This window comes from Equus caballus, unplaced genomic scaffold, assembly GCF_041296265.1.
Source record: "Equus caballus isolate H_3958 breed thoroughbred unplaced genomic scaffold, TB-T2T haplotype1-0000016, whole genome shotgun sequence".
Lineage (NCBI taxonomy): Eukaryota > Metazoa > Chordata > Mammalia > Perissodactyla > Equidae > Equus > Equus caballus.
The window spans coordinates 10,138,125-10,163,601 of record NW_027222391.1 but is presented as its reverse complement, the minus strand read 5'-3'; the positions used below and the strand labels follow the sequence as shown (position 1 = coordinate 10,163,601).

The following is a 25,477-nucleotide window of genomic DNA, read 5'->3' as shown; positions in this document are numbered from 1 at the left end:
CTAAAATGTTTGGAGATTAAACAACACGCTACTAAACACATTGGTCAAGGAAGAAGTCTCAAAGTATTTTAAACTAAATGAAAATTAAAATAGAACTTATTAAAATTTATAAGGTATAGCAAAAGCAGTACTTAGGGGGAAATTGATAGCATTGAATACATCTATTTGAAAAGAAAGATTTGATATTTCTGAGGGACCTGATTTACTTACCTGATTGATGTCTCTCTCTTTCCGAAATATTGGGAAACATGGACTCCTCTTTAGGTAGCAGAGTGACAGAAGAAGGAGCCCCACCCCACACAGGAAGGCAGGGATGGGAATACCTAGGAACTCAAGCTGGAGCTCAGCCGTGGTGCATTAACATTCCTCAGACAAAGAGGGTGATCTGCATCACCAGAAGTGCACTGCCACCTCAGGCAGCTGGGCGTTAAGAGTGCACATTCTAGACTAGAGTTCCAGGCCCACATCACAGAGCTTTAGCATAGACACCAGAGGTTCTTGATGGTCGGGGAGGGGAAAACACAGAAGTGATGAACCCACAACCCTTCCCCCACCATCCAGGCCAGCAAATCAGTCCACCCCTCTGAGGCCCTTTAGATACTTCCAACTTACCTTCCAACTCCACATATTCACCATAGCATATATTTCACCTTGGTGAAATTTTCTATTTATTCTGTTACCCAGCTATTACCTAAGAGCCTTTTATTGCTTGGTGATCTCCTTTTGGACCCCCACGTCATCTTTGAAAGTCGGTCCTGTGCCCAGGGATTTACATCCCCAAGATCTACTCGGCCTTCAACTAAAACTTCCCCTCATACATAATGTGTTTTTACCTGTATGAAACCAGAAATACACTCAGCAGCAGCCCCACCTCCCGTTATTTCCTCAAAAGAATCCACTATCACCAAACAGCATGAGAGAACAGAGTAGCCTGTATCAACCAACAGAAAGCATGAGAAAGAAGGCCACAAGGGCGTGGCGCATCCGTGGACCCAGGGCAAACAACTTGAAAATGTTTGGTAGTTCTTCTTTTCCCCGAATCCCTCTTAGGCTAGTCAGCCTCTAAAGGTTCTCAAATCTGGCCCCCTCCACCCATACGGTGTCTCACCCTGCTGCTCCCTCTTTTTCTCTGCCAAATCCCCTCCTCCCAGCAAAATTTTAAACTTTTCCATTATTTTACAGAGCAATTGTGCTGGACCATGACCTGCAGAGTCAAACTCCTCTTGATTTAGGGACTAGGCTTCTCTTTAGCATAACTTCTAGTGAGCACAGTTGTAATCATATTTGACAGTACCTTTAGATTTTGTTTGAATCACACCTATGGTTACTTCTTCCATGAAAGGTTGTATGATTTTTTCCCCATCTACTTTCTATCTTTTCCCCAAAATTCCCATTGACATCTCTGTACCTTTTTAAACAATAATGTCATTTTTGTTGATGGTGTATATATATTTATTTCATCTCCCCCCATGCTAGCTAGTCATTTAATGGTTATAACTTTTACAGCTTCATTGTTTAGTGCTAAACTGCTGGAATGAAGCCCTGTGTCATGTCCTCCCTTTGCCTGCCCGCATTCCCTCGCTGAGTCTGATGAATCTATGTTGGCCGCAGACACCCAATCCTTTCCCTCCCATGTGAGAGGGTTTACCAGTAACGACAGCTCCTTTCTTTCCCTGTCTTCTCCCTCATCCACAGCTTCACCATCGTCTCTACCCAAAAGGAAGGTACACTTCAAGCCCACCCCTCTCATGTACCCTCCCTCGACTGCAGGAGGTCTCTGTTCAGACAAATCCCTCTATGTATCTTTGCTTCTCTGGCATTGTTTTTTTTATAGCAAGTCTGGTCCTGACTGCCCCTAAGGTCCCCAGGACTCATGATTGTAAAATCATCCTTTAAAGTCTGAGCAAGATAAGCTCCACCAACAATAGTTTCAGGTGGGGCCGGCCCCATGGTCGAGTGGTTAAGTTTGCACACTCCACTTTGGTGGCCCAGCGTTTCGCCGGTTTGGATCCTGAGCACGGACCTGGCACATTCATGGACATTCATGTGTGTGTGTGTGTGTGTGTGTGTGTGTGTGTGTGTGTGTGCGCGCGCGATGATATAGAGAGAAAGGGGAGGGAGGGAGCGGAAACAGAGACAAAGTGGAGAGATATCGAAAATGGGTCAAAATACTAATGGGTACACCTGGATAAAGGGTATATGGTTGTTTACCATCCATGCAACTTTTCCACAAGTTTATCTTTAAATAAATACATTTTAAAAATGGACCGTTGGCTGTTGTCCCAAATTTTGCCTAACCTTTGAGATTTCTGGCTTTGATTCCCGCAGCTGCCATCGCTAGCGTACCCAGACCCCAGAAGTGTGCAATGGTGACTTTAAAACAGTTGTCGCAGGTTCTGTCCCAGGCAAGAAACCCTGGATCCTCTGTGCACATTTAAAGTGTGCTAACATTCCAACAGGGTTTCACAAAATACTGGAAAAGAGCATCCCCCCCCCAAAATTATTTTTTAAAAAATTATACATAATATAAAACAAAAACCAAAGGAAAGAACAAAATATTCAACATGTGTACAGCATGAAACCCTTAATTTCTTCCTTATCTGGTGCCACTGGGTTGTCTGTCTGCTGGGGTTTTGTGGTGTGAGTTGGTTTGCCGCCACTTCCTCTGCTCTGCTAGTCAGTTACCACTCCTGCACCGGATTTCCGTCTTCAAAAAATGTGTTGACATCTTTTGTCATATCTTCTCCCCTTCTTGTCATCCTCAAGGGCCTTATTCTTTTTAAATCCTTTGTTTTAGCAGCTTTATTGAAATATAGTTCACATACTATACATCTTACCCATTTAAAGTGTATAATTCCATGATTTTTGGTATATTCACAGATGGGTAACCATCACCACAGTCAATTTTAAAGCATTTTCATGACTTCAAAAAGAAACTTCATAACCTTTAGCTGTCATGCCCCTGTCCTCTCATCCCCCCAGCCCTAAGCAACCACTAGTCTACTTCCTCTCTCTCTAGATTTCCCTGTTCTGGACAATTTCGTATGAATGGAATCATATGAGGTTATTTGTGACTGGCCTCTTTCACTTCTGCGTAATGTTGTCAGGGTTTGTGCATATTGTAGCATTTATCAGTACTTTTTATTGCCAAGAAATATTACATTGTGTGGATATACCGTACTTTATTTACCCATTCATCAGTTGATGGACGTTTAGGTTGTTTCTGTCTTTTGACCGTTATGAATAATACTGCTATGGACATTTGTGTACAAGTTTTTGTGTGGACATATGTTTTCATTTCTCTTGAGTGTCTAGCTAGAAGTGGAATTTCTAGGTAATATGGTAATTCTGTGTTTAACTTTTGAGGAACTGCCAGACGGTTTTCCAAAACAGCTGCACCATTTTTCATACCCACCAGCAGCATAGAAGGGTTTCAGTTTCTTGGCCTTCTAACACTTGCTATTATCTAACTTTCTGATTCTAGCCATCCTGTGTGTGAAGTGCTATCTCACAGTGGTTTTGATTTGCATTTCCCTGGTGACTAATGATGTGGAGCATCTTTTCATGTAATATTTTACTTTTGGGGAAGGAGAGGAGATAAAAAAGTGTTTGATCTCCTGTGTTTAACTCATCATACAGCAGCTCATTTTAAATGTATTACAGGAAAAAAACTTTCTTCTAAATCTTTGAAAACACTTGCATGGTGATGTGAAGTCCTTATCACATGTACAGTTTTCTCCTTCTGTGCTCTCTACGTGCTGCAGTCACTGTGTGACTGAGGGACTGCAACACCGTGCACTGCATTTGCTTAGGAAGATTCCTTTCTGCGTGGGGTGGAGGGAGGAGTTAACTCAGTGACTTTTCAGGCTTGACTACAGGGCTGAGCAGAACTGATGGCCAGAGCATCTAAAGCTCAGTGCGTTTCCTCCCCATGGCTCTGTCCATCTGTCTTGGGTCAGTGAGCTCCACAGGTAGTAAATGTCAAAGAAACATGAGAGCTGTGACATGGGCACAAAACATACACCTGAGAGACGGACGGCAGGATGTTCCCATGGGCTTTTGCCCCTTAACCGTAGTGTAGGAGACGGGCCGTATCACACGTGCAAGATGATGACAGTGAAAGTGGGGTCAGGGGTGCATGGGAAGTTCCACGGCTCTTGTGCGTGTTTAAACATCTCTGTAATAGAAGCTTAAAATAATGAAAGAAGCTGGGTGCCTCCTAAAGAGAGGGAGGGGACGAGAGGAGACCTGGCAAGGGGGCTCAGTCCGTCAAGACAAGGGTTCAGCTCTCTCAATAAGGACATTTCAGGAAGTGTAATCACTGAGGTTAGGAAGGAAACGTCTTTTCATATAACTGGAAAGAAGGAAAGGAGGAACGGGAAAAGGTTTTTGTGAAGCTTTATTGATGGAAAGTTCCTGTCTCCTGACTTCTAGTTCCTCTGTGATCAGTGGTCCAGCACATCTACTGAGCAAATGGAGACAGCCTAAATTTGAGGAAAGTGGAGGAGATTTGAAATAAATTTGAGTGTCCCTGGAGAGAGAATGGAGTAAGGAAACAGCGACCTAAGCTCCATTTGTTTTGTTCTCATGTTAGTAAGCATGGGATAATTCTTTGTGGAATGAGTGAGTAATTTCCAGCTAGTGCTGGGGCTGAATTTACTGTGGCATCGGTAGACTCCATTGTGAGATTTAATCCAATAGTGATCAATTAGATATAGGAAGGCATTTCTGGGAAAGGCAGAGAGATGGGATTTTGCCAGACAGGAAGGATTAAAAGGGATTGGATGGGGCCCATTAGTAGCGGAGCTGTTTAAATGTTGGTTACCTGACAGACCATCAAGTCTACCCCGGAGAGGGAGGAAATGTAAACAAGAGCTTGACGGACAGACAAGGAGTAAGTGGAAAAATGAATGGCCTGGAGTTGGAAAGTTAACAAGGGGCATGTGAATCAGAAGAATGAGAGACGAGGCCAAGGGGTGGAATGTCCGACTGTAATAATCTGGATGGCTGAAGTGTTCCTGGTGATAAGCTCTGGAGTGTGGCAGTAACTACACTGGAATGGAAGGAAAGGACCCTAAGATGAGATGATGCAGAAACTGAGAGGCTGGTCTTTGGCTGGTCTATCCACATCGATGGTAGAGCCCTCCATGGCCTCCTCACCTCTTCAAGTCTCCTGCCCTGGGCCCCATCCCCCTCCCAGGACCTCCACAGAATCTGCATTCTTTCTTTGACCTCAAGTTTCAGACATTGTGGGGTCAATGGCATAACTCTGGACAAGAAGATACAAGTGTGGAGTGAGAGAGGCTGTAGTGGACACCGGTTTTGTTTTTGGTTTTTGTTTTAACACCTAGCATTCACAAGTCTTTCTGGGAAAACTACCTCCAGTGCCCTCTGGGATACTCACCCCATTTGTGTAGAGTGTGTGTGTGTGTGTGTGTGTGTGTGCGCGCACGCGCATGCGTGTTCGGTTTTGTTACAATAGTTACCATTATACTTGTATCTTTTCTAATGTCCTCAAATTCCTTTCCCTTACTTGGAGTCTTATTTCGTTTGTCACCTATATCTTGACCCCCTCATATTACTTATAGAACAATCATTTTATTCTATTTTTCCCTTTTTCTCCTCCCTTCCATTTTTAAAATCATGTTTTTAGAAAACAAAATTGGTATTTTATTTTTCCACCCTTGTAACATCTTTATTTTACTTAGACATCTACAACTTAATGTATTTAACGCTCACCATCATAATGCTTTTTGAATTTGTCCCCAGTTGACACTCAGCCAATTTTTGAGTCCCAGTCTGTCTAAGTGGAGTTGCCTTTCCTCCAAACCCCTATTGTAAGGGTGGGTATGTGTGCAGTCCATGGTGAGACCCCCATATATCTGTAACCTGGTGCACAGTCTGGGACTCACCTCTGGTTCATGAGCTGCAGGTGTTCTGGGGGAGACCAACCATGGCTCCACCAAGGCCGTGAATATCAGAGGCGGCACTTCCATCCCGATAGGTGAACTGTACACACTAAGGGCAAGATCTTGTATATTCTTATTAAGCATAGATGGAAGGAAGGCAGAAAGATCACCTTCCCAAAGAGGGGGATGCCATGCCTGATGACCTCCCTGCAGATATTGTTTAGTATTCAAAGAACAGCCCAGTGCCTTTTTGGAATAAGGCATCAGTGTGCTGTGCAGTGCCTGGATCAGCCTCAAGGTGGTGATGCCTGGATCAGATTGAGGAGGGGGCGGGGGGAACAGGAAACAGGACAGGGTCACCATATGGATGATGAGGCATAAAGCTTTGTTCTACCAGCAAGGTCCTTCTTTCCCCTCTTCATTTTTTCTTCCCTCCTCGCTTACTCCATGTCATCTTTTCCTTACTCTCAGCTTTATTTTATCCTGGGAGGTAGGTGGCTACCTGATCAACATTGTTACTACTGGCAGCTGAGTGATGCTTTTGCTCTGCAACAAAATGTCATTGGGCAGTCTGAAGAAATACCTACAGAGGGGAACCACTTCCCCCAGGTGCCTTTCCAGTAGGGAAACCTCAATGTAAAGTTTAAAGTATTCTTCCCTAACACATTAATATGACTCACATGACAGATTCTTAAGGTGTGTCTGTGCTGTTCCTAGCCCCTCCCCCACCAGCCCAGGATCCACTGCAGCAATACCCTCCCCCACCCCCCAAATCCCATTCAGGGTTCACCCCCTGTGGGGTCCTCTGGTCACTGACCTTTAAATCATGATGAAGCCACTGTTTTTTCTTCATTGTTGTTTTATGAATTGCATACCTATTCTTGACCCTCTTCGGATAGAGAACACCTGTCTTCCCTACTCTCTGAAGGATGTAAAACATTCAGTGAGCGGAAGGTGTGGGCTGCTCTACACTTTCGTTAAGGCTAAGCGAAGAGGCAGGAGGCAGAACCCACCTCCTCAAACTTCATCAGGGAGGAAATGGGCTTTTGGGAGCACGTGATATCTCTTTGTCAACAAGAGCTGCAGAGCACTGGTGACCTTTCAGAAGCCAGAGGAAGCAATCAGTAAGAGCTGAACTCACTCCTCCTTTTCCCTAAGCACAAGCCCTGAGTTACCTGAAACCCATGCCCCCAACACAGGACACAGAAAAGACATCACTATTATTAGAGAATCATTTATTGGGGAGAATTAATATTCTCCACAAGAAGGAATTATTTTGCGGTGGGAAATTTTCCGCTCTCGAAACGCTGGAAAAGCGTTTTCTGTTGACATAGAGACGGATCCCTAAACATAGTGCCTTTAGCAGTGGTGAGAACAGCTGGAGGCCCCTGGGCCGGCTTGACGCCTGCAGCTGGAGCTTGGATGGGGCACATGCTCCCTGCGGGGCACAGATAAGGGACGCTTCTGATCCAATAGCTGATCTTTAAATGCCACGACTTTCTGAGGGTGTCCTTTCTGGTCTCTGATCCATCTAGAACATGTAGGATAATTCCGGCCAGCAAAGACAACTTCTTGGTGGCAGGACTTGGTGTTTGGCACTTTACAGGAGGGAGCCCTGTAGTTGGAAGGATGCCCCTGGACGGGCTCTGCCTGGGCCTGCTCTTCTGCCTTCTGCTCAGTTTTCACAAACTTCCTCAGGGAAGGAAGGGGCTCTTGAGGGCGGGTGACCTCTGTTGCACACCGCTGCCCCAGTTTCTCCACTGGGAACTTCCCAGGGACCGTCCTGGTCTTCTGAGCCGTGGTGGTCCCAGTAACGGTAGCTCTCCCTTTAACCAGGCCTCTGCTCTGTGCAGATGATATGGGGTTGCCCTTTTCCTGGGGATGTTCTTGCTTTTTGCCTTTTGTCCCAGGATGAAGCCATTGAAAAATGTGGTTCATCTTTTTTCTGAACAGACTTTCAGGAGGAGGCTGTGTCTTCTGTGATGAGGTCTGGGAAGACTTGCTCCCAAGCGTCTCCTCTGATGCTGTGATCTGAGTAGGGAAACTCTTTCTTGTAGGTTGGGATGTCCCCAACCCTGCATCCCCTCCACCAAGCTCTTCTTTGTTGGGGCCCGGAGGGCTCACTCTCATTGTAGCTGGTGGGAATTTCTTATCCTCGGACCTCTTTAGGTCTTTCTTAGGGACCCAAGGCTCCTGCCGCTGCTGCCTGCTGATCCCACTGTCCTCCAGATGGACACGCAGCACCTGGGAAGCTCCCATGTCCCCACTGGAGACACCGTCGGCATGAGTCGCTGAGGCCTTGTAAGTCAAGCTCTCTGAGGCAGGGGACCTGTCAGTGTGTTGGCCTTGGACCTGGCTCTGATTCCTCTTCTCCAGTTTCGACTTTAATTCCCCAAACAGATGTTCCTTAAGATCCGATGACTTTGGATCTTGGGGAACTTGTCTTTTTGGTGCAGGGCTTTCAATGGTCCCAGTAATTTCTATTTTACTGTGATTCTCACGTATCATTTGGGAGCTTCCTGGCTTGCTGGTTGTCAACACATTACCAGTTTTTGACTGCAGAGCGTTGAGCTCCTTGGCCCTGAATATGTCCCTGGCCGTGTTGTGCACGGAAAAGTGTTCCGACTTCATCTTTTTGTCCTGTCGCCCTTCTCTTCTATCACTGGAACTCACTCTCTCATCCTTTGTCTCATGTTTGGCACCAGCTTGCCTTGCAGGCAGCTCTGGGGGGCATCTGTTGCCTAGCTGAGTAAATTTCTGACTCGCTTTGCCTGTGATGCCCCATGTGACAGGCAGATGAGTCTGCCTGGCACCCTTACTCCTCTGAACAACCTCTGCAATCTCTTGGTTGATACCAGAGGGTGATTGTCTCGGCACCCCTTGTCCTTCCCTGCCCATAGGTGAAGTAGCAGGGCAAAGACGATCCAGGACCAGGGCTGAATTTGTTGTTTCCGCTTTTTCTTGAAGAACAGATTTAGAGCTTCCTCTATGGGGCTCGAAGCCCTCGGATTTGGAGTCGACTTCCAAAGTTGGGTTATTTGAGGGGGGACAGTAGAAATAGGGCAAGGACTGGGATGCAGCATCTTCCAATTTAAACGCCTGTATGGATTCAAGGACCCTGCAGGGCAGGCCCCACTCCATCCTCATACGGAAACTTTTAATATGGGTTTCCATCATCTGTTGTGCACTGGAATCAATGAAGCAAAGCTCCTGGAAGGTATTCAGGGAGGATTCCCCACCCACTGAAGGTGGCAAACTCCTCTGTGTTATTTGGGTGCGGGATTTGTCAGAAAGCAGCAATGTCTGCTTGCTAGCATGCCATGAACTGCACACAGTCCCAGGGAGCCGAGCCTCACTGATTTCCTCAAACTTCTTGCTCAAATGTGCTTTCAGGACATTTTCAAGTTGTTTCTGATCTAGACTTTCCTCCAAGGCCCTTGAAGTTTTCCCTGACAGACTTGCCATGTGACTATTTAGGTCTTTCTCAGAGTCATATGCCGGATCCTTATCTGAAGAGCTCTCTGGGTCACTCAACAGATGAGCTTTTGGGCCGTTCTCTGGGCTATGCCCCTGATCCTTCCCCATCTCCTTCTCTACCTGAAGCAGTTCTGAACCCCTCTCATGGAAGCTTTTGGATTGGCTCAATCCAACATTTAGATCTTTGTTCACCGAGATCCGTGAGAGTCCACGATTGCTTTCTGACTTAGCTATCTCTGAGAAATCTCTTGGAGGCATCATCAGTGACAGACACTCACAGATCCTGCGGGGCAGGCCCCACTGGTGTTGGATGAGCCTCTTTCGAAGGTGATGTTCCAGTTTCTTCCTCAGCTCATCACTGAGAGGAAACTCTACGGGAAGGGTGGAGATGGAGGCATGGGCCTGGGAGGCCTGATGGTAAGGAAAGTTGGGAGCTGAAGAACAAAATTCTTCCTGAGATCTTTGGACTACAGAGGGGGAACCCCACAAACTTTCCTGTTGCTTCTGCAACACTTTCCATTCCAGTTGTTGAATTTCAGATGAGGTGAGAGACTCTGATTCATCCTGGGGTCTATGGTAACACACTCCACAGATCCTTATCTGGGGTAGAGGACCAGATGGTAGGATTGGGAGTGGGGATTTAAGGTGGGCCTGGGACTTGACCTGAGTGAGAGGTAGGGGCTGGGATTGGGGCAGGGTTTGAGGCAAGGGTTGGGGCTGGATCTCAGGCAAGGATGGAGGTGGGCGATGGAGAGGTACTGGGGATTCTTGGCTCATGGAGGCATTTGAGATGGTATTGAAAAGGAAGATTGTGGTGCAGTCACTTGAGTCACGGATAGCAGAGGGCAAGGACTCGCTGTGCAGAGATGGGAGACCCCAGAAGAGCTGCATACATTTTTCCTGTAAATGGTCCTCCAAGATTTTAGGATATGGGGGCTGCTCACGCATGTGCAGCTCCTTTGGTCTGCCTGCACTGCTCCAGAAAGGAAGGGAGAATGCTGAGTCACACTCATCAGCATTTGACTCTGACATTTTCCCCGAAGGATCTAGTTGGTGGCCTGGCCTAAGCTTTTTTGGAAAAGAGCCCTTCTCCTTCTCCTTTTCCTTCCACATCAGGAAATCACTCCTCTTTCGGACTTGTCTCTCCAGGAGTGACAGGACATGAGGGCTGAGAAATGAGAGGTTACCAGGCTCTATAAGGTTAGCTGTAGGGTGTCTCTCCAGAGAGGACTCTGAAGAATGGAGGGCAAGAAACTCTCGATTAAAATCACGTGGTGCCAAGGTGGAAGGTGCTAAGAACAAGTCTTTGGCACAAGCTTGCCACCAGGATAATTCTGAAATGGACAGGCTTGAATGGTCAGTGCCTCTGATTGTTGGGACATAAGTGGACAACCCACCAGGGCTATCTGGAGATGAGTTCTCTGGAACAGACTTCAATAAAATGGAAACCGATTTAGATTGAGTCACAGTTAAAGGGTGGTCTGTCGGTGGTGAGACAGACAGGCTTGGTGGTCCGTGATGACAAGCCAGTGAGTCACTGGGATTCATTATCTGGGACAAATTTGGTAAGGGGTTAATATCTTGGGAAAGGGTGCGGTCAAGAGAGAAGATCGTATTCAGAGACAGAGTGGCCTCTGGTTGGAGAATAGGATCCATTGCCTGGGTGTCATGTGGTGGGAGAGGGGGAAGGGCAAGGGGTTGGGGTGGGGAATGGTCTGCTGGGAATTTGGACTCCAAGGGAGGAAAAGGCTCTGGTGGCATAGAGTGACCCGGTGGTGAGGGTGAAAGAAAGTCAGCTAAGGGTGTCATTGGGTTAGGTGAGAGGACGGAGGGGGGCGGTGGGGAAGGGTCAGGTGGAGGGGATGGTGTTAGGTCTCCTGGAGGGATTTCTGAGAAGGCAGAGGACAGAGTGAATGATGACTCAGTCCCAGAAGCTGTGGAAGCCATAGAGGACACAGAGGCAGTATCATCTTCCAGGTCCTCCAGGAACAGCAGCCGATTGATCTCAGCAGTTGTGCTATTACACACCTCACAGGAGGGGTCTGGGCATAATAGTTGACGAATGCGGGTGGTATCGAGAGGCCGGCCTAGGGGCCTGCGGGAGACAGGAAGTAGAAAACTGTAGCCAGGACCAGAACAAGGAAAGGAGGACCTGCTGGCCTGTCAGGGGAGGGGCCACCTGAAGCCTGCTGCCCCTTCACAATGCCCCACATCTATGACTTCACCATACACTCAGCAGCCCTCACCCCAAGGCCTTCATTCACATACCCGTTCCTATGGCAAACCCCTCCCATGACTACTGCAGGCTGTACTGAATCCCTGGAATTGCAGAGAACATGTTAAAGAAGGATCAGGAAAGAAAAGACTAGTCACCTTTTCAGAATAGAAATTAGCCTCCTTTTCTCCTCTGTTTCCCTCTGGTAGTTTCTCCAACCTGGGAAACCAGAAGAGTGAATTACATGTAATAAAGGTAGAAGCATAGGTGTTACACGGGAGTCCCTTTATGGGAGACCCTTGGGATATTAACGGGATATTAACTCTGAAAGCCCCAAGAATCAGTAGATGTGGTCAAACGGTCAATGATAATATTAATAAGGTTCACATGTGTTTGTTGCTTCATTTATAAAGTACTGTCACATACATTATCCCATGGGATGTTCAAAACCACCATGTGAGGAACATAGGTCAATGGTTACCTCAAAGAGGAGTCTGATCATCCAGGAAGTCAACGTAGTTTCACAAGGTCAGGAGACAGAAGTTCTGACTCTTGACATCTCCCACGGCAACCCACTGGGCAACACCCATTGTCCAGGCCCATCACTGCTTCATGCCCAGAGCTGGGCAGAGCAGGAATCTGAGAAATGTCTCGGGTTCTGACTACCTTCCCATGAGCCTTTCCTCTGAGGCCTCTATTTTCTGAGAGGGACTCTATCTAGCGACTGACATCCTCAGAGACCATGGACCTGGGACCTCATGGAGAGGACAGGAAGGGTCACCCTTGGAGAGCTCAGGTGGGATAGGTGGAACCTTACCACTTGATGTTCCACCTTTTCTTCTCCTCTTGGCTCTGCCCTGACGCTGAGAACAAAAAGAAAAGAATGAGGAGTGAGGACTTAGTTGGCTTGCTCCTCTCTCTAGGAAACTCAGATATTCATCCAAGATTAATGTCACTCTCTATTTTTATTACTAGCACTTTGTGTTCTTTCCCTTTCTGAATTTCTAAAGGTGATAACATACTTTCAATTTTTCCTTCTTTGAAAAACTCGGAGGATTTTTGGCTAGAGTCCACACTTGATCTTCTCAGTCAGAAGTCCTCTGCTCAAGGAGGGCATAGACTCTGAGGCCCACAGTCACATCTGTGCTTCCTCAGATAGGCCCCTGTATCCTGGGACAGAGCTCACACTCCAGTGTCTGCTCAGAGGCTCAGCCCTGCTCTCCTGATCTGCCCAATACAAAGGACGGTTTGGTCGAATGACGCCCGTCATGGGAATGTGACTCGTGATCCAGTGTTGGGAACAGTGTTCTCCTACACAGATCCCAAACTCTCTAAATAACCTAATGCAAGGCCGTGAAATCACTGATGGGATTTTATCCGGGAATCCTCCACCACACCCAGATGGTCTGTGAGTTTTAAATGGGAAACAGTCCCAGCTGAACCCCTAGTCCTGCCTGGCCTATTCCCCTAGGAGGATGATGTTCTATCCTCTATTCAGACTTGCCATCTTAGGAGTCTCTCTGGACCAACTCATTTAAAAATGTGGGACTAGAAATGGAAACAACAATAAAAAATCCCTGTTGGTGGCTTGCCCAGGGATCCTTACCTTTTGGTAGATTTTGGTTTTCCACAAGGTTGGTAAAGATGGAATCCCCACCAGGAAGCACAGGAACAGAAGAAGCAACCACAACCCACACACGATGGTGAGGTTGCGGTCACTATCTAAGAATGTTGAGCAGATGCTCAAAAACAACTCAATATGGCTATTCAGAAATGAGAGAACATTCCATTGACTGAACTCCATTTTCTGAATCGCAAGGCTGCCTGAGGCAACTGAGCTCTGAGAGTGTCCGCACTTGCTTATAATCCCAGGCCTGCATCACAGAGCACTGAAGAGTCACAAAGGGTTTCAGAGGGTGGGGGAGGGGACATGAAGAGGGTGTGCCCATGGCCCCTTCCCCCCACCAGCCCAGCTGATCTCTCCATCCATCCTGGGCCCTCCAGGTCCCTCTGCCCTACCCTGCCATCCTATTTTCCAACTCTGTCCGTTCATGAAATCATACAATTACATTAATGAAATTTTCTGCCTGTTCCACCTGTACTCCAGATATTACCTGGGCCCCCTTTACTGTTTGGAGAGCTTGACTTTGGTTTCACCAATTCCACTGCCTCGAAAGTCTGAAATGCTCCCTGGAATTTTTGCTTGTACCCAGACATTTACACTCAGAATCATATATGTCCTCAAATCCATCTTTCCTTTAGAATGTTTTTGCCTTACATGAACCCTGATATAGAACTTAAAGTTCTTCTTTACTCATTTGGTTTTGTGAATGTTGAATAACAAATTTTAGTTTTTTGCTTCAGTCAGCCTTTACCATTCTCAGCCAGTGGGGCTGACTCAAATAACTGAAATGAGTAATTCATTATTCAACATTCACTAGACTAAAATCAGTACAGGTGTACCTCACTTAATGAAAGGGAAATGTTTAGAGAAATGCATCATTAGGCAATTTCATTGCTGTGTGAACATCACACAGTGTACTTACACAAACCTAAGTGGTAGAGCCTACTACACACCTAGGCTATGTGGTGCTACCTGTATGGGACCACTGTCATATATGTGGTCCATCAGTGACCGAAACATCATTAATATTGTTATGTGGTGCGTGACTGTGGTGGATGACAATGACAAAATGGAATACCATTTTCAAGGCTTCTAAAATGGAGCTGGGAGGCCATTAAGGAAGTGGGGCTTATGCTTGTACACCACATCCACCACCAGACGTTAACTGAACTTTTGAGCTTTACCTGACAGCAGAGGTCACATCTTGAAGTGTTTCCTCATTCCAAGAAGGGACAGTCTGCCTAGGACCAACTATGTTCTGGCAAGTCAGCTCACCCCATGCCAGAACCAGTCAGTAACTGTTCACTGTAGACCTTTGTAAGCCTGTGTCCTTTCCTTTTATCTACCCCTGCCTCCTTTGTCTTCCTAGGAGCACATTTGAGCTTCTACTCGAATCTACATCTCCTGAATTGCAATTCTTGAGACCCCAAATAAACTTTTTGGTTCTTTTGCAGTTTATGCCTCTTATTTGCTGACTTTATATGGTGACAGAAGTGGGATCCCTAGCTACTGACCTTCAATTCTGGTGCCACTTCACAGACACAAGCAAGGTGCCTGCAAAGAATCTTTTGTGCTCTGTCGTCTCCTCCTGGTGGCTCTGGTTCCTGGTGGTAAGTCCTCCTGGGCCTGGACCTCCCATTTTTGGTAGAGGTCCAGACTCTTTCTGTAGGCGTCCTTTGATACTGGTTCTGGCCGTCCTTCCGTTGTCAGCTTTGTCAGAAACTTCTGTTTCTTTCACTCCTTTTTTGGGCCTTTGATCCTTTGGTAAGTTCATACAAATGAGAAATCCATTTTCTAAGAGGACCACCAAAGAACAGCCCCACTCTGGGACTCCTGCTGGTTTTGTCTTTAAAGAATACAGACCTTCTACATGTAGATTTTTGTCCCACTGGGCTCAGATTACTCAGGGTGATTTAAGGCTTCACTGGCCTAAATGGGGCTCCTTTGAAATTCCTAAATTGGTTTATCTGTGCACTCAATTGGAAAAAGCCTATCAAACCAAACAAATAAAATGGGAAACTTTTTAACATTGGTATCTTGAGGCCTCTAAATGAAACACTGAAAAGGACACTTCCTTGCAAGCCATAACAATGTCGTAACTAAGAATTTCAAGTGATTAAATGTAAATGCCATCGATAAAAGAATATTAACTCCTCCTGTATTTGTCAGGGTTCTCTGGAGAACCAAGGAGATTATCTATATATATATAATATATATTAATAGTGATATATAATAGAATATATAATCCATTGTATCTATATTTAAATTCATTTATTTAGTTCTATAAATTACATATATACACATAAAATTTATATATAAAAGAAACTTTGGCCTCGCCCCTAACTGCCTAAAAGAATTTAAGACAGAAGGCCTGTTCCAGGAAGGAGCTGTCAACGTAGGGAACTCTAGATGTGGTAGAGAAGAAGGTACCTAGCCGGGCCCATTTTACACAAGTTCTCTCTCATTTGTTTAGAGATGGCCCAGCAAACATTTGGTTTTCTGTCTCCTTGTGAATTGGCTTCCTCCTCTTTGAAGTCCCAAACCATGACCCCCAACCCCGCGCCTTTGTAAAATATCTAAACCCTAACCATAGACCTGGCAGACACGCTGTAGACTGAGCAGCAGCATGAAGACCAGGGTCAACCTGATGACATTGTGGGTGGGACTACTGGCTGCTTGTCCACATCCTTGTCCTGGGTGCCCAGGAAGGCAGTCACGCAGCAACTTGCAGTGAGGTGTGGCGTGTGACTATGTTTCAGCCAATGCAATGGGAGTGGAAGTGGTGTGTGCCATTTCCAGGTTGGAACTTTTGAAAGCAGGTGTGTCTTCTCCGTGTTCCTTCTTTCTCCTTGTGCAGATTGGTTGCAGACGACGATACAGGCATCAGGAATGGCAGAGCCAAGAGACGGGAATTCATGGGTGACTGACACACCCTGTGGAAGAGAACCACCTGCCCAACGCGAAACCCACCTTGGCCTGTAAGGTAATCACACATAAATTTCTACTCTCTGGTTATTCTTTTTCGGGATCTGCTTGTTATTTTCTTAACTATTATGGAAATATTTCAAATATGCAGAAGAGTACATAGTATGACCTCTATCTCCGGCCCCAATACCCAGAAAGAACAGACGTTCAATTCTGCCCTATTTGCTTCCGATGTTGCATTCATTTGCTGGGGCTGCCATGACAAAATACCACACGTAGGGTGGCTTAAACAATAGAAATTTATTTTCTCACGGTTCTGGAGGCTGAAGTTCAAGATCAAGGCATTGGCCGGTATAGTCTCTTCTGAGGCCTCTCTCCCCGGCCGCTTCTCCCTGTGTCCTCACACGGTCTTCCCTCTGTGTGTGTCTGAGTTCTAATCTTCTCTTCTTATGTGAGTATCAGTCACATTGGATTGGAGCCTACCCATGTGACCTCACTTTACCTTAATTACCTCTTTAGAGGCCCTCTCTCCAAATACAGCCCTATTTTGAGGTCCTGGAGTTAGGACTTCAACATATGAATTTTCAGGGACATGATTCAGCCCACAACGATATCTCTGTTTTTAAGAAGCAAAATGTTGCTGTCACACCTAAAATTCACATTTCCATCCCGTTCTCCTCCCTCCCTCATCATAGGTATCAATATCCTAAAATTAATTACATTCTTTATGATTCCAAGAATATCCATGTGCATGGCTCCATTAACAAAAGATTACATTTTTATGCATAGTCAAGACATACATGTGTATGTCTCCGTTAACAAATTCTTACATTGTTATGCACTTAAAAAATGTACAGGAACAGCATCACACTGCACATGTCCTTCTTTGATTGGCTTTGGGCTATAAATGGGGAAGGAAAAACAGCAGCCGAGGGTAAGAGAATAAATAAACGGCTTATGCATAAAAACCCAAAAGGACAGATTTCCAAGAGCATCCAGGTTGGTGACCATGTGCAGGTTCTGGGAGAGTGGTTACCTGGAGAGGGCGTGGAAGCTCACTGCCCTTTCCCCATGCCTTGCCCTGTGCGTCTGTTCCATCGAGCTATTCCCGAGTCATATCCTTTTCTAATAAACAGGTAATCTAGTAAGTAAGAGGTTTCTCTGAGTTCTGTGAGCCGCCCTAGCAAATTCGTCGAACCGGAGTAGAGAGTCTTGAGAACCTCTTACTGACAGCCAGTTGCTCAGAAGCATAGGTGACAGCCTAGACTTGCTCTTGGCACCCGCAGTGGGGGCAGTCTTGTGGGGCTGAACCCTTAACCTGTGGGATGTGATGCTGTCTCTGGGTACATAGTGTCAGAATCGAGTTGAATTGTAGGACACCCAGCTGGTGTCCCAAGAATTGCTTGTTGCTGTGGGGGACTCCCCTGACCCCCAACCCCACACACATTGGAATTGGTACCAGAACCTAGGAACAAACTGTGAAAGATAAGCATCTTAGCTTGGGTTCCCATAACAAAATGCCATAGCGTGGGTGACTTAAACAACAGAAATTTATTTTCTCACCATTCTGGGGGCTGGAAGCCTGAGAGCAGGATGCCAGCATGGTCAGGTTCTGGCGAGGGCTCTCTCCTCAGCTTGCATAAGGTCCCCTTCTCACTGAGTCCTCAGATGGCGGGGTGTGTGTATGCGTGTGAAGAAACAGAAAGAGAGATCTCTTCCACTTCTGATGAGGCCACAGTCCTATCTGATTTAGGTTCCACCATTATGACTTCATTTTCACCATAATTACTTCCTAAAGACCTTGTGTCTGGACATGGTCACAAGGGGGGTCAGGGCTTCCATATATGAATGGTGGGGAGAGAGAATTCAGTCCATAGCAATAAATAAAGAGCAAATAAATAGAAACAAAGGTTTGGCATTTCTCTTTCTCATTTCCTTTCTTCCTGACTTTACTGTCTTGCTCTTTGTCTAGCTTCTTGAACAAGCAGCTCATTGGTTTCTAATTTTTCTTTTTAGATACGTATGTTGAAGGTATCTTTCTTCTAAGTATTGTTTAATTCCATCCACCAGATTTTGTCATGTAGTGCTTTCAGCTATAAATATTTCCTGAGTTCCATATGAGATCCCTTTCAATGCAAGGTTCTATAAGTTCCCAGCCATTAATATTATTTTCTCATCTGTCGCTCCTTTTACAAGTATGTAATGTTCCTCCTTGTCACCATGTTGGTTTTGTCTGGAGCTTTACCTCCAGATTTCTATAGATATACTTTTTTATTGACAGGTAAAGGACAAAATGAGGAAATATTTTTGCTAGATATAAGCATGGTATCTGTCTACACTCCTGGGACAGTGTAGACTTCTAATCTGTCACTTATCCACCTTTGTGAAAAGGAATTCTAATATTGGCTCACTGAAGTCATTTTGGTCAACAGCACAGGAAATCGGTAATATGTATGTGTGGGGACCTGGAAATGGCCACCCCAAGATATGTCTCTTTGGCATCAGGATTATTTGAGGCTGATTGCTTTTGATAAACTGGGACAGGGAAGGAGAAATGGAACTTGCCCTTTGTTAGGGCACATTTACATTTGTAAGGTAAATCTCTATCTGTAAAAGTTGCCTCCCTCTCTGTACCAGGAAGAAGAAAGGAGATGACCTTCTCTCTAAAAACTCTTAATCAATACCAAAGGCAAGGACTTAAATCTGCATTTTATGGTGCTAGTCTGGTAACCTCCTGTAACTGACTTTCCTCCCCCTCCCAACGTTGGCATTTCTTAAGGATTAAGCATCTTTCCTTAGGCTAGGAACTGATTGCTGAGCTCACCTGTGACCGCCCAGCTCCAGACAATCGACTTGAGTCCTGCCATGCCCACTGAGATAGCAGACCCACTACCTGCTGTGTCCATCAAGTGCCGACAGGGCAATCTTGTGACTATTGTGGGAGGGACATTTCAATCACATGTGAAACACCCCATTTGGCGGTATATAACCACTATGTGCACCCCACTTCTTTGGTGCCCTTTCTTCCTTTGGGAAGAAAGGCACCGGGCCACGGTTCCTCATAAAGCTTTGTTTAATTTTCTCTTGCTTTTCTGTCTCATGTGAATTTAATTCGTTCTCCAGCCAGACGAACCCACACTTGGGAAGAGGAAATGTCTTCCTCCCCTACATATGTTTTCATCAGTCAGATAGTCCATGTTGTGCTGTATTCACAACAAACTCCTAAGTCTCAGCTAAAAATGACCAAGGTTTATTTCTCGAACATGCTCCATGTCATCAGGGGCTGGCTCTGTATTATCCTTGCTCAGTCTGGAGGATTGAGTAGATGGCAGCTAAAAGATGCTCGATCCAACTTCTTGCACAACTGCCAGGCAGGAAAAACACACTCCTACTGTTTGCCAAAGGTTTGTCTGGAAGAGACAGCCTCATTTTTGCTCAAGTTTCATTTGCCAAAGGCTCACAAAGTCACATTTGACTTTAAGGGGCCAAGAAGATACATCCCTTCTGTGTGCCAGAGAAGAGCCGACACTATTTGGTGAACGGCAGTAATAATAACTATACGCTGTGCTCTATTGTGTCTTCCAAAGCTTATTTTTGCTTTTTGTTTGTTGATTTTTTCAAAAATTCCCTTCAGTTATGTGAGTTACCGTAAGTCCTTCTAGTCAATTTCTTTAATAAGAAAACTGAAGTTAGCCAGAGTTAGCTTCTTTTGCTTAAACAAAAAAACTGATCTAATGCATTAGACTTTGCGTTATAAATGTTACTGAGCAGCTTAGGAAAATGAACTTCAGTTTACACCTTGGGCTGGTTTTCAAGAAAGGGTACACACCGATTTTTGAAGGATAAGGTTTTAATAGGAAAAGAAGCAGGGCATGGCATGAGCCAATATTTAGATCCGAATAATTATTGGTGACTGCAGCATGTCAGGCAGGGAGCCAACTGTTTTTGCATATGCTCTCTAAGTCAATTTTAATTCTTTATAAGAACAATATGAGGTGAATCTTAATATTCATCACTTATATATGCAGAAACTGAGGGTCAGGGAGGTGAAATGACCTGTGCAAAAGTCACTTAACTAGCAAATGATGGCTTTGTTTCAAGTCCATCATCTGATCAGGCAGAGGTAAAAGAGAAGAATGCAATGTGTGTTTTTGGGTAGTGGGTACTGTTCGGTTTGGCAGGACTGTGGGATACATGAAAGGCGGAGGGGCCCTTGAGTGCTAAGGCAGAGAGTTGGAGTCTATCAGGTAGGCAGTGAGAGGAAGGTTTCCGCATCAGAGAGGGCACTGGTGGAGCCATGCCTCAGAAACATTGATCTGCTATTGTCCTCTACGATGAAGAGAAATGAGGCACGCTGGAGGCTTGGAGACCAGTTGGAGGAGCATTGTAAAAACTCACATAGGCCTGAATGGGCATGGGTGTTGGCAATGGAAAAAGAAAAAAGTATTCTATCGAGTCTCCAGATACCCAGGGAATTGCTGAACGAAGTCTGAGTTCTCCCTATGTAGATAGCTCATACTTTTCATTATAGGTTTCTCAAGAACTTGCTCCCAGAAAAACCTGGATGGAGAACAAAACAGGTAAGTGCCCAAGTGAGAAATCTACAAAGCTCCTCTCCCCCAAAATCACCTCTTCCCCATCTGGCATGTCTGGTTCTGGCATGTCTTGCAGGTGGTCAGTCATGTCCATCACCTGGTTTCGGTGTGTGCGACACCTGTATCTGGTGTATCCGGCAGGTGGTTCTCACAAGACTTGTAGGTGGTTCAGACGTGTCCAGAAGGTGGTTCTGGTGTGTCGGGCATCTGGTTACAGTGTGCCTGGCATGTGGTTCAGGATTCTCCATCTAGTGGTTCAGGCTGGTCTAACAGGTGGTTCAGGTGTGTCCAGCCGCTGTTTCAGCTGTTTCTGGAACCTGGTTCTGGCCTGTGCTGGACCTGTTTCTGATGTATCCATCATAGGGATCTGGCATGTCCAGCACAGTGTTTGGGCGTGTTCAGCAGGTGGCTTCAGCGTACTGGGCGCCTGGTTCCATCGTATCTGACCATTGGTTCTGTGGTGTCTGGCATATGGTTCCAGTATGTTCTGAAGGTGGTTCCGGCGTGTCCGACTGGTGGCTACCATGTGTCCGGAACCTGATTCCTTCGTGTGTGGTTGGTGCATTCAGTGTGTCCAGGTGTTGGTTCTGGCCGGTTTGACAGTTGGTTTCCGCATGCCTGGCGGGGGATTCCAGGCTGTCTGGCAGGTTGCTCTGGCCGTTTCTGGAAATTGGTTCTGGCGTATCCAGGACCTGGTTCCGGTTTATCCAGCAGGTGATTTTGGCATGTCCGGCAGGTTGTGCTGGCGTGTTAGGCTGGTGGTTCCGGCTTGTCTGGCAGGTGTTTGTGGCATGGCCAGCACCTGGTTCTGCCGTATTCGGGAGGTGGTTTCAGTGTATCTGGCACATGGTCTCGGCATATCCAACAGGTGGTTGCGAAGTGTGTGACAGGTGGTTCCTGTGTGTCTGGCATGTGGGTCTGGTACGTTCGGAAGATGGTTCCAGCATGTCCTTTGGGTGCTTCTGGCATGTCTGCAAGGTGGTTCTGGCGTGTCAGTGTCATGGTTCCAGTGTGTCCGGCGGGTGGTTCCAGGTGGTTCTGGCGTGTCTGGTGGGTGCTTCTGGTGTGTATGGCGGGTCATTCAGGCATGTCTGTATGGTGGTTCCAGGTGTGCGGCAGGTGCTTCTGGCATGTCTGTTGGCTTTTTCCGGTTTCTAAGGGGCCTGGTTCCAGGTTATCCGGCAGGTGATTTTGGCTTGTCCAGAAGGTGGTTCCGGCGAGTGAAGCAGGTGGTTCAGGCGTGTCCAGCAGGTGGTTCATGTCTGTCAGTGATGTGGTTCCGGCATTTCCAGCACATGGTTCTGGCACTCTGAGAGATGGTTCTTTCATGCCCGTCATGTGATTCTGGAGCGTCCATCAAGTGGTTCTTGTGTATCCGGCAGGTGATTTTGGCGTTAGAGTCAGATGGTTCTGGTGTGTCCTGCAGGTGCTTCTGGCACGTTGTGGACCTGATTCTCACATCTGCGGTGGGTGGTTCCACCGTTTCCAGATGATGCTTCTGAAGTGTCCAACAGTTGGTTCCAGCATTTAAGGCAGGTGGGTCACACAAGTCCCACCCGAATCATTCGGCCGAGGCACGAAAGATTGTCCTTCCACATGCTTAGGAGGAGAGAGACAATAGGATTTTAACCAACCACTCTTTGGAAGTTAAGAAAAACTTGCTTCCCACAGTGCTCTTACAGCATACTGGCAACCTCTCATGCCGCCCTTGTGCATGGGTGGAGAGAGTGTTCACAAAGCAGCTATGGAAGAAAGGCCAAGTTTGCTCAGCAGAGTCCTACATTGCCCTAAAATTGCAAGGCACAAAACACTGCCTCCAACCCTCAAGGGGAGATGAGCAATAATCCATCTTGCTTCCAGCTCTTTGGGAAGCTGAGAAAGAACTCACTTTCCACACTGTTCTTATAGTGTACCTTGAACATCTCATACAAAGGCACCTGAAATGCTGTTTATTTGGAGCCCTTAACTCATTGCTTTAGAACTTCTGCTTTTGGGGCATTTCCATCTTGCCAGCCCGGCTCAGACAAAATGCCTACATCTTCTCCTTAAGCAAGGAGGCTGAGGCCCGAATGATTGTGCATCCACATGCTTAGGAGGAGAGAGACAATAGGCTTTTAACCACCACTTTTGTGCACTGGAGGAGAGAGTGTCAGAAAGCACCTATGGAAGAAAGGCCCCTTTGCTCTCAGCCGTGCCCTACATTGCTCTAGAGGTGGAAGGCACAAAGCACTGCCTCCATCCCTCAAGGGGAGACAAGGCACAAACCATCTTGCTTCCAGCTCTTTAGGAAGCTGAGAAAGAAGTCACTTTCCACAGTGCTCTTACAGCATATTGGGAACCTCTCATACACAGGCAGCTGAACGCCATTTCCTCCCAGCCCTTAACTCGCTGCTTTAGAACTTCTGCTTCTGCCACATTTCCCTCTTGCCAAGCCGGCTCAGGGGTAATGGCTACATCTTCCCCTTAAGCAATTGGGCCAAGGCCCAAATGATTGTGATTCCACAAGCTTAGGAGGATAGAGACAAGAGGCTTTTAACCAACTGTCCTTGTGCATTCGTGGAGAGAGTGTCAGAAAACCCCTATGTCAGAAAGGCCCATTTGCTCTCAACCATGCCCTATATTGCTCGAGAGGTGGATGGCACAAAGCACTGCCTCCGTCCCTCAAGCGGAGACAAGCCACAAACTGTCTTGCTTCCAGCTCTTTAGGAAGCTGAGAAAGAACTCACCTGCTGGATATGGTTGAACCAGGCACCTTAGAGGCTGGAAAAACCCGACAGGCATGCCGAAAGCACCCGCCGAACACTCTGGAACCACCACACAGACATCCCATAACGACCCAGCAGACTCACCGGAAGCACCCACCGGACACACCAGATCCACCTGGAACCACCCACTGGACACACTGGAAACATGAGTCTGACACACCAGAACCAACTTCCAGACATGCTGGAAGCACCTAACGGAAAGGCTGGAACCGTCTTCTGAACCTACCAGAACCACATGCCACATACTTCGGAACCACCTGTTGGATATCCCAGAACCAAGTACCAGATACACTGAAACCACCTCCCAAATACGCCAGAACCAGGTGCCAGACACGCCACAAACACCTGCCACACAAGCTGGAACCACCATCCTAACACGCCAGAACAACCGGCTGGATACGCCAAAATCACCTGCCAGATACACCGGAACCAGGTCCTGGATACGCCAGTACCAATTTCTGGAAAAGGCTGGAAAATCTGCCAGACACGCCAGAATCACCCACCGGACATGTGGGAACTAATTGCAAGACAGGCCGGAACCAAAGCCAGGACACTCTGAAAGCATCAACCGGACAGGATGGAATCAGGTCCCAGACACACTGTTGCAACCTGCTGGACATGCCGGAACCACCTTTCGAATGTACCAGAACCATATGCCAGACACACAGGAACCACCTGCCAGACACCATGGAACCAACTGTCAGATACACCGGAACCAGGCTCCCAGTGTGCTGAAGCCACCTACCGAATATGCCAGAACCATGTGCCAGACACGCTGGAACCATGTGACGGATACACCAGAAACAGGTCCAGCACAGGCCAGAACCAGGTGCCGGACACACCTGAAACAGCTGCTGGACACACCTGAAACACCTGCTAGACCAGCTTGAACCACTTGACAGACAGTCTGGAACCACATGCTGGGCACACCAGAATCAGGTGCCCGACATGCCAGAACCACCTGCTGGACACGCCTGAAGCACCTGCCAGTCTTGTGAGAACCACCTGCCAAGAACTCCAGAAACAGGTGTTGCACACACCAAAACCAGGTGCTGGACATGAATGAACCACCTTAAAGAAATGCCAGAACCAAGTCCCAGACACGAGTGAGTCACCTGCAAGACATGCCAGAACCAGGTGCCTGACATGCTGGAACCACCTGCCGCTCACGTCGAAATCACCTGCCGGATACGCCGGAACCATGTGCTGCACAGGCGGGAATCACATACCAGACATGCCGGGACCACCTGTTGGATATGCCAGAACCAGGTGCCTGATTCACTGAAACTACCTGCCAGGCACACAAGAACCAGGTGTCAGACAGGCCTCGACAACCGACTGGGCACGTTGAAATCACCTGCATGATACCCCGTAACCATGTGCCAGACAGAACGGGACCACCTGCCGGACACACCGGAGCCACCTCTCAGATATGCCAGAACCACATGTTGGACACGCCGGAACCATCTCCCGGACTGACCTGAACCACCTGCTGGACACGCCAAAATCACCTGCCTGATACGCTGGAACCAGGCACCTTGGATGCTGGAAAAACCTGGTAGACATGCCATAACCACCCGCCACACACTCTGGAACCACCACACAGACATGCCAGAACGACCCGCCAGACACACTGGAAGCACCCACCAGACAAGCCAGAACCACCTGGAACCAAATGACGGACATGCTGGGACCATGACTCTGACACGCCAGAACCAACTCCCGCACATGCCTGAAGCACCCAACGGTCACGCCTGAGCCATCTTCCGAACGTACTAGAACCACATGCTAGACACTTCGGAACCACCTGCCAGACACTTCGGAACCATCTGTTGGATGTGCCGCACCCAGGTACCAGATACCCTGAGGCCACCTGCCGTATACGCCAGAATCAGGTGCCAGACATGCCACAAACACCTGCCACGGAGGCCGGAACCACCAGCGTAACACATTGGAACAACCTGCTG

The 25,477-nt window shown here is 47.1% G+C and overlaps 2 protein-coding genes across 46 annotated transcripts in view; one reads left to right on the top strand and one right to left on the bottom strand.

The window, feature by feature from the left end:
- LOC138922831 (ral guanine nucleotide dissociation stimulator-like) overlaps positions 1–25,477 on the top strand; it is a 101,674-nt gene that overhangs the window by 41,264 nt on the left and 34,933 nt on the right. For 34 of the 45 annotated variants that reach the window (XM_070259183.1, XM_070259176.1, XM_070259177.1 and 31 more), the window contains 2 exons: positions 14,680–14,835; positions 16,083–16,208. The gene's annotated coding sequence lies outside the window, so the exon portion shown is untranslated. Of the gene's footprint in view, positions 1–14,679; positions 14,836–16,082; positions 16,209–20,681; positions 20,731–25,477 lie in introns of all 45 variants that reach the window. The other 11 variants (XM_070259184.1, XM_070259185.1, XM_070259168.1 and 8 more) reach the window with 1 other exon arrangement.
- Positions 7,128–13,458, bottom strand: LOC138922830 (spermatogenesis-associated protein 31D4-like). Its single transcript, XM_070259139.1, has 4 exons — positions 13,208–13,458; positions 12,419–12,464; positions 11,760–11,820; positions 7,128–11,481 (listed from the first exon to the last, which is right to left on the bottom strand). The coding sequence occupies exons 1-4, from the start codon at positions 13,403–13,405 to the stop codon at positions 7,269–7,271; spliced, it is 4,518 nt and encodes a 1,505-aa protein (XP_070115240.1). The 5' UTR covers positions 13,406–13,458; the 3' UTR covers positions 7,128–7,268.